The sequence below is a fragment of the Argopecten irradians genome, chromosome 15 (assembly GCF_041381155.1).
Source record: "Argopecten irradians isolate NY chromosome 15, Ai_NY, whole genome shotgun sequence".
Lineage (NCBI taxonomy): Eukaryota > Metazoa > Mollusca > Bivalvia > Pectinida > Pectinidae > Argopecten > Argopecten irradians.
In genome coordinates, this window is record NC_091148.1 from 31,378,448 (window position 1) to 31,391,222 (window position 12,775).

The 12,775-nt window shown below is 39.7% G+C and overlaps 2 protein-coding genes and 1 long non-coding RNA gene across 3 annotated transcripts; all 3 read right to left on the reverse strand.

The window, feature by feature from the left end:
- Positions 1–4,318: 4,318 nt before the first annotated feature.
- On the reverse strand, positions 4,319–4,749 carry LOC138309301 (uncharacterized). The gene is made up of 2 exons (XR_011206236.1): positions 4,603–4,749; positions 4,319–4,364 (listed from the first exon to the last, which is right to left on the reverse strand). It is a non-coding gene; the product is annotated as an uncharacterized lncRNA (long non-coding RNA).
- Positions 4,750–4,965: 216 nt separating this feature from the next.
- On the reverse strand, positions 4,966–6,180 carry LOC138308776 (uncharacterized). Its single transcript, XM_069249792.1, has one exon. The coding sequence runs from the start codon at positions 6,178–6,180 to the stop codon at positions 4,966–4,968; it is 1,215 nt and encodes a 404-aa protein (XP_069105893.1).
- Positions 6,181–6,544: 364 nt separating this feature from the next.
- On the reverse strand, positions 6,545–10,562 carry LOC138309299 (uncharacterized). Its single transcript, XM_069250478.1, has 2 exons — positions 10,467–10,562; positions 6,545–10,228 (listed from the first exon to the last, which is right to left on the reverse strand). Exon 2 carries the CDS (start codon positions 9,875–9,877, stop codon positions 6,545–6,547), a length of 3,333 nt encoding a protein of 1,110 aa, XP_069106579.1. The 5' UTR covers positions 9,878–10,228; positions 10,467–10,562.
- Positions 10,563–12,775: the final 2,213 nt, after the last annotated feature.

Here is a 12,775-nt window from a genome sequence, read left to right on the forward strand (position 1 = left end):
CTATAAGGATACTACCATTGTATTATGGGTGCTATACCGTGCTTAGTTTCAGAGAAGAAGTCGTTTATATGGAAATAGCCAAATTGGCCACTTTAGACCCCGCCCCTCAGGCCCCCTGGGGGTCAGCCCCATCATTTGCACAATTTTGAATCCCCACCCTATAAAGATGCTACCATTGCATTATGGGTGCTATACCATGCTTAATTTCAGAGAAGAAGTCGTTTATATGGAAATAGCCAAATTGGCCCCTTTTGACCCCGCCCCTCAGGCCCCCTGGGGGTCAGCCCCATCATTTGTACAATTTTGAATCCCCATCCTATAAGGATGCTACCATTGCATTATGGGTGCTATCCCATGCTTGGTTTCAGAGAAGAAGTCGTTTATATGGAAATAGCCAAATTGAACCCTTTTGACCCCGCCCCTCAGGCCCCCCGGGGGTCAGCCACATCATTTGTACAATTTTGAATCCCCAACCTATAAAGATACTACCATTGCATTATGAGTGCTATCTCATGCTTAGTTTCAGAGAAGAAGTCGTTTATATGGAAATAGCCAAATTGACCCCATTTGACCCAGCCCCTCAGGCCCCCGGGGGTCAGCCCCATCATTTGTACAATTTTGAATCCCCACCCTATAAGGATGCTACCATTGGATTATGGGTGCTATCCCATGCTTGGTTTCAGAGAAGAAGTCGTTTATATGGAAATAGCCAAATGGACCCCATTTGACCCCGCCCCTCAGGCCCCCGGGGGGTCAGCCCCATCATTTGTACAATTTTGAATCCCCACCCTATAAGGATGCTACCATTGCATTATGGGTGCTATCCCATGCTTGGTTTCAGAGAAGAAGTCGTTTATATGGAAATAGCCAAATGGACCCCATTTGACCCCGCCCCTCAGGCCCCCGGGGGGTCAGCCCCATCATTTGTACAATTTTGAATCCCCACCCTATAAGGATGCTACCATTACATTATGGGTGCTATCCCATGCTTGGTTTCAGAGAAGAAGTCGTTTATATGGAAATAGCCAAATTGACCCCTTTTGGCCCCGCCCCTCAGGCCCCTGGGGGGTCAGCCCCATCATTTGTACAATTTTCAGTTAGTAGCCCATAAGGATGCTACCAGCCAAATTTTGTAGAAATCCGACCAGCGGTTATGGAGAAGAAGTCGATTGTTGACGGACGGACGGACGGACCAGGTGAGCTAAAAATTACCTGGTTGAAAAGTTACCTGAGTTGGTGTTAGATTTTGAAACAGACTATAACTAAACTTCAAAGGGTTCCCTACATAAACACCTCCCTTTGTCTTTACCAGAGTTGGTGTTCGGGGAATTCGCCGTTTGTTGTGACAGTGGTTATAGTCTTTTTCCTAAAGGCAGACCCAATGCCACAGGTAAATTTACCTGTAAAAGTTACCTGTGTTGATACTTATCTAAGTGTATATTGATTAATTTTCATTTCAATAAGTGTTCATATTTAATATCAGATACATATATACATAATATATGTTTCTGTTAATATCTATGAAAATATAACAATAGAATCTATGAATGAAATGAAATTAAATTCACAATGATTTTATTTCAAGAATTTTAAAGATTTCCTTGATATATCTAAAATCTCTGGTATAAATCTCACTAGATTTTCAATAGATTGATACTAAAATCAAGCATAATTCTTTGAAACTTATTTCACATGGAAGTAACTTTACCATTCAGTAATATCAAAGAAAAAATCCAAAAAGGAACTATCCAGTTTCAACTTAGTGTAACATTAATTTGATTAAAAGTTTGAAATAATATAAGCCTTTTGCCTGTTGAAAAGTGATATATTTCCACAAGATCTTCCATATATGTCTGTTAAGTGACCTTATATACATATTTATTACATAATTTGTTTACACCAATCTATATATGAAGAAATATAATATTTTCAACTATTACACCGACCGTTCAATAAAACCTTGTTATATTGCACGGTTCGAAGTTATATTGCACGCTCCCATGGAAACGTTATATTGCACGGTTCGAGATGTTATATTGCACGGCTTTAGGAACACCTCGCTGTTGTTGTCTAGTTTTGTAGAAAACCTCCGAGGAATCGCGCGTAACAGTGAGTTACGTTATTATGACGTCACAAAGGTTCACGTTCAATTTCGCGCTAGCTTTATAGATCTCGAAACAAGCACGTCATGTAGACGTTTATCGAGTAGAGGACGGACACGGCGAATGTATTAGATCAAAAGGCTGCATGCAGGTCTAATATTGTTAAAGAAGACAATAAGACATCCAAACCGGAGTTACAACGTGACGTACGTGGTTTATACGTCAATCTTCAATAGGATTTGAAGCTTTTCCGTACGGTACGGTGCTGATGATTTTGTTAAGTGATTGTCGTATTCATTTTATAATAATATTCAACTGAAAAACTTGTGATTATGTAATAAAACAAATATTTCATGGGTTACTGTGCTCTAGTTCATAATATTTATCCCTCGGTGATGGTAATCAACAAATATTATATTGCACTCGGCCTTCGGCCTCGTGCAATATAACATTTGTTGATTACCACCACCTCGGGTTAAATATTATGAACTAGAGCACAGTAGGCCATGAAATATTTGTATAATAGTACATGTACATGTAACATCTGCGTTAATAACCTACCAAAGAGTAAGTGAATTTATGTCAAATATGATTTCCAAATTTTACTTGTACTTGACTGACCTTTTTAAGTTAACAGAACATACAATATATTTTGAAAGTTGCATTAGGATGCATCATTTATCATAATTATATAATTTTCCTGCTTTCTTATCCTAAGATGGTATTTCTAGATCAGCGTGATGTTACATTATAATGTAAATGTACATGTATGTCATTATAGCAAAAGAGCACCCAATAATTAAACTGTTGTCCGTTAACAGCGCAGTAAAATTATATATTTTTGTGCATGTTAGAAATAACATATAAATTTCTTTCCTATGGTTGAATTTCGGTCAAACATTGTTACTAGATACAAATTGGTATATGTACTATAATCTTTAAACAGAAAAAATTAGAAAACTGTTAATTTGGTATTCTGAGCACTAAAAGTTTGCAACATTTTGAGAATTACAAGACCTTCAACATATGGACTTGAAATAATTTTGCCAGTATTGCAACATTAACATCTATAATGTGTATTAAAATGAATATGGTTAAGACCCTAAGTAACAGTCTTCAATCTCATTTCATTTAGTATTTTTACATTATTAAGTGACTTCTAAAAATATTTTGTATCAAAAATATATATAGAGCATTAAACCCCAATGATATATTATTACCAATGTTTATAAAACATCATAATGTGTGTTTGTGTCGGCTTCAATAGATTACCAACTTAAACTATAATCAACAGTTCAAAATTTCCGACAATATTAATTTAAACTTTTGTGATATTGTTTTTCTCCACTCATTTTCTAACCAAATACTTCACGGTGTACGTCTATGCGATAAGAGAAATCATGCGCAACTATGCACGGTCACAAGAAATGAAAGTTGGCTAAGAATGTAGCCCTACTGGAACTCCTATGTCAAAACAGAATACTGTTACATTAGAATATACACTGATCAAGAAACCTGTTTTTCTGATAAAATTGAGATATGATTTGTAAGAAAATATTTCACCTGGAACTCAAAATGCATCGTTCTTAATAATCCACATGTAGCTCCATATTAATTCTTAGAATATTAAAGCACTGATTATCTTTGATTAATAATTTACGTTGCATATAATACGGAATATATTGAAGGAATTTTTATCCAAAACCCACCAATGTTACCTATGATACTGATTGAAATACAGGTAAATCTCAAGTGACTTTACAGATGAAAATAAAGACAGCTTATATGAAACAGTATATAATTGCCTTCCTATTGTTTCCTAAAACAACACCTACATGTACCTGTTGTTGATAAATATGTTGGCGTTAAGAGAACACCCCTTTGTAAGACTGTGCCAGGTGGTAGAGATTAGTTCCGCTCGAGTGATCATACAATGCAAGTGAGAATCGGGAGTATGTTTATGTAAGTTTTAATTACTAATCTCTGATGATTGTTGATAAAATATAACTCAGGATAATTGCTAAACATTTAACCGTTTTCTCCACGGTTGTTGTAGATTGAAACAGCTTTTTAAGTGCCGTTCTACGGAAGAATTATGAAAAAGATATCGGCATTTTCATCGATCTACAAATGAAGTAGTCCAAAAAAATCTCACTTCGAGTTATATCCTGATACGAGGGGGGCGAAATACTACACAAAAAACCCGAATCCATATCTCGGCGTATGAGGTTTATTTTAATTACGATGAAACAAAGTGAAGAACTGAAACAAACAGAAAGAAGAATTACTCTTTCTGATAGACAGAACACATAACAAACAACACTATGCTATAATGCAATAAATGTTACTCGAAACGATATGACCTTAATTTAACATGATTTACTTTAATATGTCGACTGTATATTTCCTATTCATAGTAAATATGAGTGATCGATAACATAACATACAATAGGAATGAAATTACATTTAGTCTAAACGATTATAAACTCTGTAAACTCACATTTTTGGACCACCCAAACTAATGGTGCGAGGCCCTCCAATGGCGTATCTTGCGAAAAGAGCGAAACAAAAGGGGGATAACTCTAATGTAACTATAAAGTTTTAAAGCGGCGATGTACCGAATCTATGACACATAATATAATACGAAATAATTGTTGTATAATGTAACTATTTGTTACAGAACACTCCCCGTCTGGTATTGAATATGGGAAATACCACTATAATTAAACATACAACTAATAAGCCTTTCAAGTATACTTCAGTTCGTAGTGGTCACTTTAACCTACAGGGCAATCAACTAGTTCATTAATACACTTGAAATGTCCATGAAATTAGTCTCAGAATTTCCCATGATTGGCACAAATTACTGATTCTCTTTTTCTAAGAGTACGATAAGTTCCGTGATGGGTCTGACATAGTTTTTGATTTTTTGTTCATCATTGCGATATAACTGAACTGTGACGGTGCGCACATGACCGTCGTCACCTGGGAAAGTCTCCTTCACGATTCCCATGGGCCAGTTGTTCCTATGGGAGTCCTTTTCTATAACTAGCACAATATCTCCAGGTTGCATATCACGTCTTCGAACAGTCCATTTGCGATGTTGTTGGAGAGACTGAAGGAACTCGAGACGCCAACGCTTCCAGAAAACGTTGGCTAACGCTTGAACTCGACGCCAATGAGCTCTGTACATGTCTTTACTGTTAGTGTCGGTGATGTACTCTCCTGTTTCAGCTGGTTTCTGTGTAAGTAACATGCTGGGACTCAGAACTGTTGGATTATCCGGGTCAGTAGAAACAGGAAGTAAAGGTCGCGCGTTGACCATTGCAGTGACTTCCGCCATAAATGTAGTAATCACATCATGAGTTAGGTCCTTAGTCGTAGTATGGAAAAGCATAGAGTCTAAGATCCGTCGAACAACACCTATCATCCGCTCCCACACTCCGCCCATATGGGAGGAATGTGGAGGGTTAAAGATCCATACTGTTCCACTTCTAAACAAAAACTCCTTCAATGGACCATCCTCTACATTTACAGCGTCGATTCTCATCAAGTCGGTAGCGCCCACAAAATTGGTGCCTCGATCTGACCTGAATTCCGTCACTTTTCCTCTGATGACGATGAACCTACGAGTCGCGTTGATGAATGCTGAGGTGCTAAGTTCTTCAACGACTTCAATGTGAATGGCTCTAGTCGTCAAGCATGTATATAGCACGGCCCATCGTTTACTGTTGGCAACACCACCTCTTGTCCGACGTGCGACAACATTCCACGGGCCGAAAACGTCGACGCCCACAGAGGAGAATGGCGGTCCTGGTACGACACGATCTTTTGGCAGATCTGACATTATCTGGTTCCCTTCCTTGCCTCGAAACTTCCTACACGTGACGCACTTATGAATGATAGACGATATAAGGCGCTTGCCACCAACAATCCAAAAGCCAGCCGACCTGATAGATCCCTCGGTGAGATGGCGACCCTGATGTTTCATCTGTTCATGATAGTGTCTCACAATGAGAGTGGATATATGATGAGCGCTGGGAATGATGATCGGATATTTCTCGTTGGTGTCTATCATTGCGTGTTTCAAACGTCCTCCCACGCGCAGGAGACCATGCTGGTCCAGAAACGGGTTCAAAGCAGATATGCGACTATCTCTAGGACATGGATTGCCAGATGACAAACATTCGATTTCCGTCGGAAAGGTGTCTCGCTAAACAAGTTGTAGAATGAAAGTTTGTGCACGCGAGAAGGACTCGAGGCAACTCGGAGTTGAAGGTAAATTCCCTCCACCAATTCGCCTTGCTAATTCAATCAAAGTTCCCATAGCCGTAACCAACTGATGCCAATTGGAAAACTTTTCACAGCGCTTAAGAATTGTCTCACCTGATACTTTTGCCTTGGTGAGGAGACAGGATACCTCTGGCCGAACTTCCTTATCGTCAGCCGATACCTCTGGAACAAGGTCGTCGGGAGAACTCTGTTCCTTCGAGGAGAAACGTGGGAGCGTGGAGCCACTTGCTTTCCAACAAGTCCTTTGCGTGAATAGGTCTAGTTCCTTGGTCAGCGGGGTTATGTTCTGTTGATACAAAGTTCCACTGTTCAGGAGTTGAGCTCTTGCGGATCCTCGTTACGCGATTACACACGTAGTTATAGAAACGGCGGGTCTGGTTATACACATATCCTAAAACCACTTTACTATCTGTGTAGAAGCGAAAGATGCTTAACGGCAGATTGAGTTGCTCAGATATAGTTTCCGCGATTTCTATCGCAAGAACAGCAGCACACAGCTCAAGTCGTGGTATCGTCGTGGTATGAAGTGGCGCAACCTTGGTCTTACCCAAGATGAACCCTAGCTCTTGAGTTCCATCTTCACATGCTGTCAACAAGTAACCGACAGAGGCTATAGCTTTCTCTGAAGCGTCTGAGAAAACATGGACACTGATGTTCTCGCACTCTTTGAAGGATGATGAAGTATACTGACGTGGAATTCTGAGGTCCTGAAGATCATGTAATGAATCTCTCCATCGTTCCCACTCATTATAGAACTTTGAAGGAAGAGTCTCATCCCAGTCGAACATACCCGTAGTCATAGAGCGCAGCAGTATTTTCCCTCCAATTGCAACAGGTGCGATAAAGCCTAGTGGATCAAACAAACTATTAGTCACTGAAAGAACACCGCGACGAGTGTACGGTTTGTCATCTGGAGATATGCGAAACAGAAATGAGTCCGATTCAAGATCCCAACTGAGTCCGAGACTGTGCTGGACAGGTAAGCTGTCTGTACCTATCTCCAGATCCTTTAAGTCTTTTGCGAGGTCTTCTTGGGGGAATGATTTTAACACTTGTGTGCTGTTTGAAGCCACTTTGTGAAGCCTTATGCCAGCTGTAGCGAGAGCTTGTTGCGTATGTTTCATGAGGTCAATAGCTTCTGGTGCAGATGGCAGCGACATAAGCCCGTCATCAACATAAAAGTCTTGCTCAACGAACTCCTTCATATCATAGCCAAAGTTGTCAGCGTTTTCACATGCAGTTCTCCGAAGGCCATACGTAGCAACCGCAGGTGAGGGGGTATTGCCGAATACATGCACACACATGCGGTATTCAACCAAGTCCTTGGACATGTCATTATCTTGATACCATAAGAACCTCAAGAAATTTCGATGATCCTCACAGACAAAGAAGTTGTAAAACATTTGCTGGACGTCGGCTGTTACTGCGACCTGCTCTCTGCGGAAGCGCAACAAGATCCCTGGTAAATTGTTGGTCATGTCTGGACCGGACATCAAGACATTGTTGAGCGACAGCCCGTCATGTTTAGCCGATGAATCAAAGACTCCGCGGATTTGGTCTCTCTTTTTCGGATGATACACTCCGAAGATTGGCAAGTACCAACATTCTTGACCGTCATGAAGCGGTGGAGCTAGTTCGGCGTGTTTTTGCTCAAACAGTTTCTGCATGAAGGTTATGAAATGTGCTCTCTTGATGGGATCCTTACGCGGTGTATTGTCAAGTATATGAGCGCGCTTTACTGCTTGGGACTTGTTGTTTGGCAAACGCGGTCGATGTGGTTTAAATGGTAGTGGAGCTGTCCATCGCCCATGTAAGTCTTTTCTAAAGTCTCTATCCATAATTTTCAGGAACTCCTGGTCCTCACGAGAGAAACCCAGTTTTTCGTCATCTCTGGTTCTTTGGAAGATTGAGTGTTCACACTCGTCGTGCGCAGTGGTATCTGAAGGTGCACGTTCCTTCACTCGGAGATTGTAGGGACAAGGTTTGCAAAGCGATGGTCGGTCCTTGATGAGATAAGTCTTATTGACATTGACTGTGTCGGGACGATGCATAGTACCTAAACACGTTTCTCCAATTATTGTCCATCCTAGATGGAGTTGTTGCGCGTAAGGTGAACCGGAAGGACCAATACGTTGATCTTGTACGTGATGTACCTCAGGGATATCACGGCCTAGAAGCATGACAATTTCTACACTAGGGTCGAGATCAGGAATGTATTGTGCGAGGTCAGAAAGATGTGGGTAACTCAAAGCAACATCCGGAGTTGGAATTTCCTCTCGCTCGTTCGCATTAAATGAACCATCAAGTGCTGAGACAGTAAAGTCACATGCTTTCCTCCCTGTAGCTGAAGCAAGTCCAGAGCATGTCGATAGCGAGTAGTTTACAGTTTCGTACTTTTTATCAAAAAGTTGGAAAAACGCAGGGCGTACAAGAGATCTATTACTTTGTTCATCTAACAACGCATACATCTTTACTGTATTCTGTGGCTCTTGTGTAGGGTGAACATTTACCATGAGGATTTTGGCACACGATTTACTTCGGCCACTGGCATTGTTAATACGCGTACAATTTGCCGTAACTTTCTCATTATGTGGTATGGTGACTGTTTTTACTGGTTCTTTGTCACGACTTTTCTCCCCGCCGTCGAAATGTAGAGCTCCCGGATGTTCAGTGCTTTGACATACATTGCATGTACGCAACACAGTATCCACTACAGGAACATTGAGATGTGCAGGAATATGTATACTTTCACCTGCAGCACTGATTGTCTCAAGTGCATCAGCTTCCGCTTCCGCTGCGGCACAGTTTTTGCGTTCTTGTAAAACATACATATCCGCATTTAGTTCTTGTTTTTGACGTTCTAATTTTGCTAAGTGTAATTTCTCCTCCTGCTCAATAAATGCTTGATGTTTACATAACTCAGCTTCCTTTTGTACATATGCGACGCGAACCTTAGCAGCGTCTGCCTTAGCTCTCCTTCTAGCGGCATCAGAGCTAGAGTTCGAATGTTGTGAAATGCGATCGGAGTGTCGTGAAGTGCGACCAGAATGATCGGAGTACCTCGATGACCGATTGGAACGAGTCTCATATTCTGCGGAACTAATTTTTACATCTATCTGTTTAAGGACGTTTTTTACTATGAAGTCTGATCTTTTGAAATTTGTTGCGTGATGAGCTACTTCACCTTGGCTTTCTGCAGAGTTGATTGTGTCCATGTAGGACGTAAATTCATCTGAAATCATGCAATATCCACCATATACTATTGACAGAGAAAGTCTTACTTTTTTCAGATTTTCTACGTTATCATCACTAGCACACATAACATTGTCCAACTCAGACTGGCACTTTCCCCAAGCAAAGGACAATTTATCCTTGAATTTGGTTAATGTTTGTTCATATTGTTCTTTGGCCTTCTCAGTCAGGACCCGTGTCCTTCGGCTTTCAAGAATGTTTTCCTGAGTTACAGATGATTTGATCGACATATTTGTACGAATGTTCTAGTTAACTGTACACAAATTGAGGCTGTACATTTGTTTTTATATGTGTAATATATATGGAAAGTCTTACATATGAAGTATACGTAGTTTTCAAGTAGTGGTACGTGTGACACTAATTTGTACGAAATTGCTTGTTCGAAAACAGTTCCATTGGTCACTGAGACTAGTACGAGTAGTTGTACAAGTGTCTATCGGGCTGCATTGAAACACGATTACAGAGTGTCCGAAATTTCTTCACTATCCTGATACGAGGGGGGCGAAATACTACACAAAAAACCCGAATCCATATCTCGGCGTATGAGGTTTATTTTAATTACGATGAAACAAAGTGAAGAACTGAAACAAACAGAAAGAAGAATTACTCTTTCTGATAGACAGAACACATAACAAACAACACTATGCTATAATGCAATAAATGTTACTCGAAACGATATGACCTTAATTTAACATGATTTACTTTAATATGTCGACTGTATATTTCCTATTCATAGTAAATATGAGTGATCGATAACATAACATACAATAGGAATGAAATTACATTTAGTCTAAATGATTATAAACTCTGTAAACTCACATTTTTGGACCACCCAAACTAATGGTGCGAGGCCCTCCAATGGCGTATCTTGCGAAAAGAGCGAAACAAAAGGGGGATAACTCTAATGTAACTATAAAGTTTTTAAAGCGGTGATGTACCGAATCTATGACACATAATATAATACGAAATAATTGTATAATGTAATGTAACTATACGAACATTACCGATGAGATTTATTGCGAGGTCTTATGATTCAAATTGGGGGAAATGATTTTAAAAATTGTGTTTGAGGTGAAACATTGTTTGAAGCCACTTTGTGAAGCCTTATGCCAGCCAGCTGTAGCGAGAGCTTGTTGCGTATGTTTATGAGGATGTTTCATGATTGGTCACAATATTTTTGCTGGTGCAAATGGCAGCGACATAAGCCCGTCAATATAAAGACATTTGGATAATCAAGGTAAGGATATGAAAGCTTATCTACTTCTGTATTTCAACTGCATTACAAACTTCATTTCAGTAATTTTCATAACCAAAATTGTGTTTAAAAATTCCCGTACATGCAGTTCTCCGAAGGCCATACGTAGCACCGCAGGTGAGAGGTGCAATGCCGAATACATGCACACACATGCGGTATTCAACCAAGTCCTGGAAACATGTCATTTTTTTTTTGTCATTACCATAAGAACATATACACCTTCTCATCAAGAAATTTTCGATGATGGGAGCCCTGCAAACTCACAGACAAAGAAGTTGTAAAAAATGGTTTGCTGGACGTCGGCTGTTACTGCGACCTGCTCTCTGCGGAAGCGCAACAAGATCCCTGGTAAATTGTTGTCAAATGTCTGGACCGGACATCAAGACATTGTTGAGCGACATGCCGAAATAAATCATTTTAGCCGATGAATCAAATTGACTCCGCGGATTTGGTCTCTCTGAAATTTTCTCGATGATACACTCCGAAAGAATTGATATATTCAAAATTTGAAGTACCAACATTCTTGACCGTCATGACTAGCGGTGGAGCTAGTTCGGCGTGTTTTTGCTCAAACAGTTTCTGCATGAAGGTTACTGTCGTAAAATGTACTCAACACAATGACATTACTACTTGTGGACTGTCAATACCAAAGTACTCAAGTATATGAGCATTTACTGCTTGTAGGACTTGTTGTTTGGCAAAACGCATTCGATGTGGTCAACACAAATGTGGGACAATACCAAAGTTTAAACACAATACTTGTAGGACTGTCAATACAAAGTCGCCAATGACATTAACTTCTTTTAAAAGTCTCTATCAATAAAGTACTTCAGGTAGGACTGTCAATACCACGTAACTGCCACACAATGTACATACTAATTGTAGGAATGTCAATACCAATGTACCAATACAATGACATTACTACTTGTGGGACTGTCAATAACCAAAGTACTCAACCACAATGACGATTACATACTTGTGGGACTGTCAGATACCAAAGTACTCAACAACAATGACATTACTACTTGTGGTGACTGGCAATACCAAGTACTCCACACAATGACATTACTACAATGTACATCAATTACTCAACACAATGAACATTACTACTTGTCAAGACTGTCAACACAATGAACATTTTACACAAGACTGTTCACTACCAAAATACTCAACACAATGACATAACTACTTGTTAGGGACTGTCAATACCAAAACTACCAAAATACTCAAAGCAATGACATTACTACCTGTGGGACTGTCAATACCAAAGTACTCAAACACAATGACATTACTACTTGTAGGACTGTCGATACCAAAGTACTCAACAAAATGACATTACTACTTGTAGGACTGTCGATACCAAAGTACTCAACAAATGACATTAATGTCAATACCAGTACTCAACACAATGACTACTACTTGTAGGACTGTCAATACCAAAGTACTCAAAAACAATCAACACAATGACATTACTACTTGTAGGACTGTCAATACAAAGTACTCAACACAATGACTTGTAGGACTGGTCAATACCAAAGTACTCAACACAATGACATTACTACTTGTAGGACTGTCAATACCAAAGTACTCAACACAATGACATTACTACTTGTAGGACTGTCAATACCAAAGTACTCAACACAATGACATTACTACTTGTAGGACTGTCAATACCAAAGTACTCAACACAATGACATTACTACTTGTAGGACTGTCAATACCAAAGTACTCAACACAATGACATTACTACTTGTGTAGGACTGTCAATACCAAAGTACTCAACACAATGACATTACTACTTGTAGGACTGTCAATACCAAAGTACTCAACACAATGACATTACTACTTGTAGGACTGTCAATACCAAAGTACT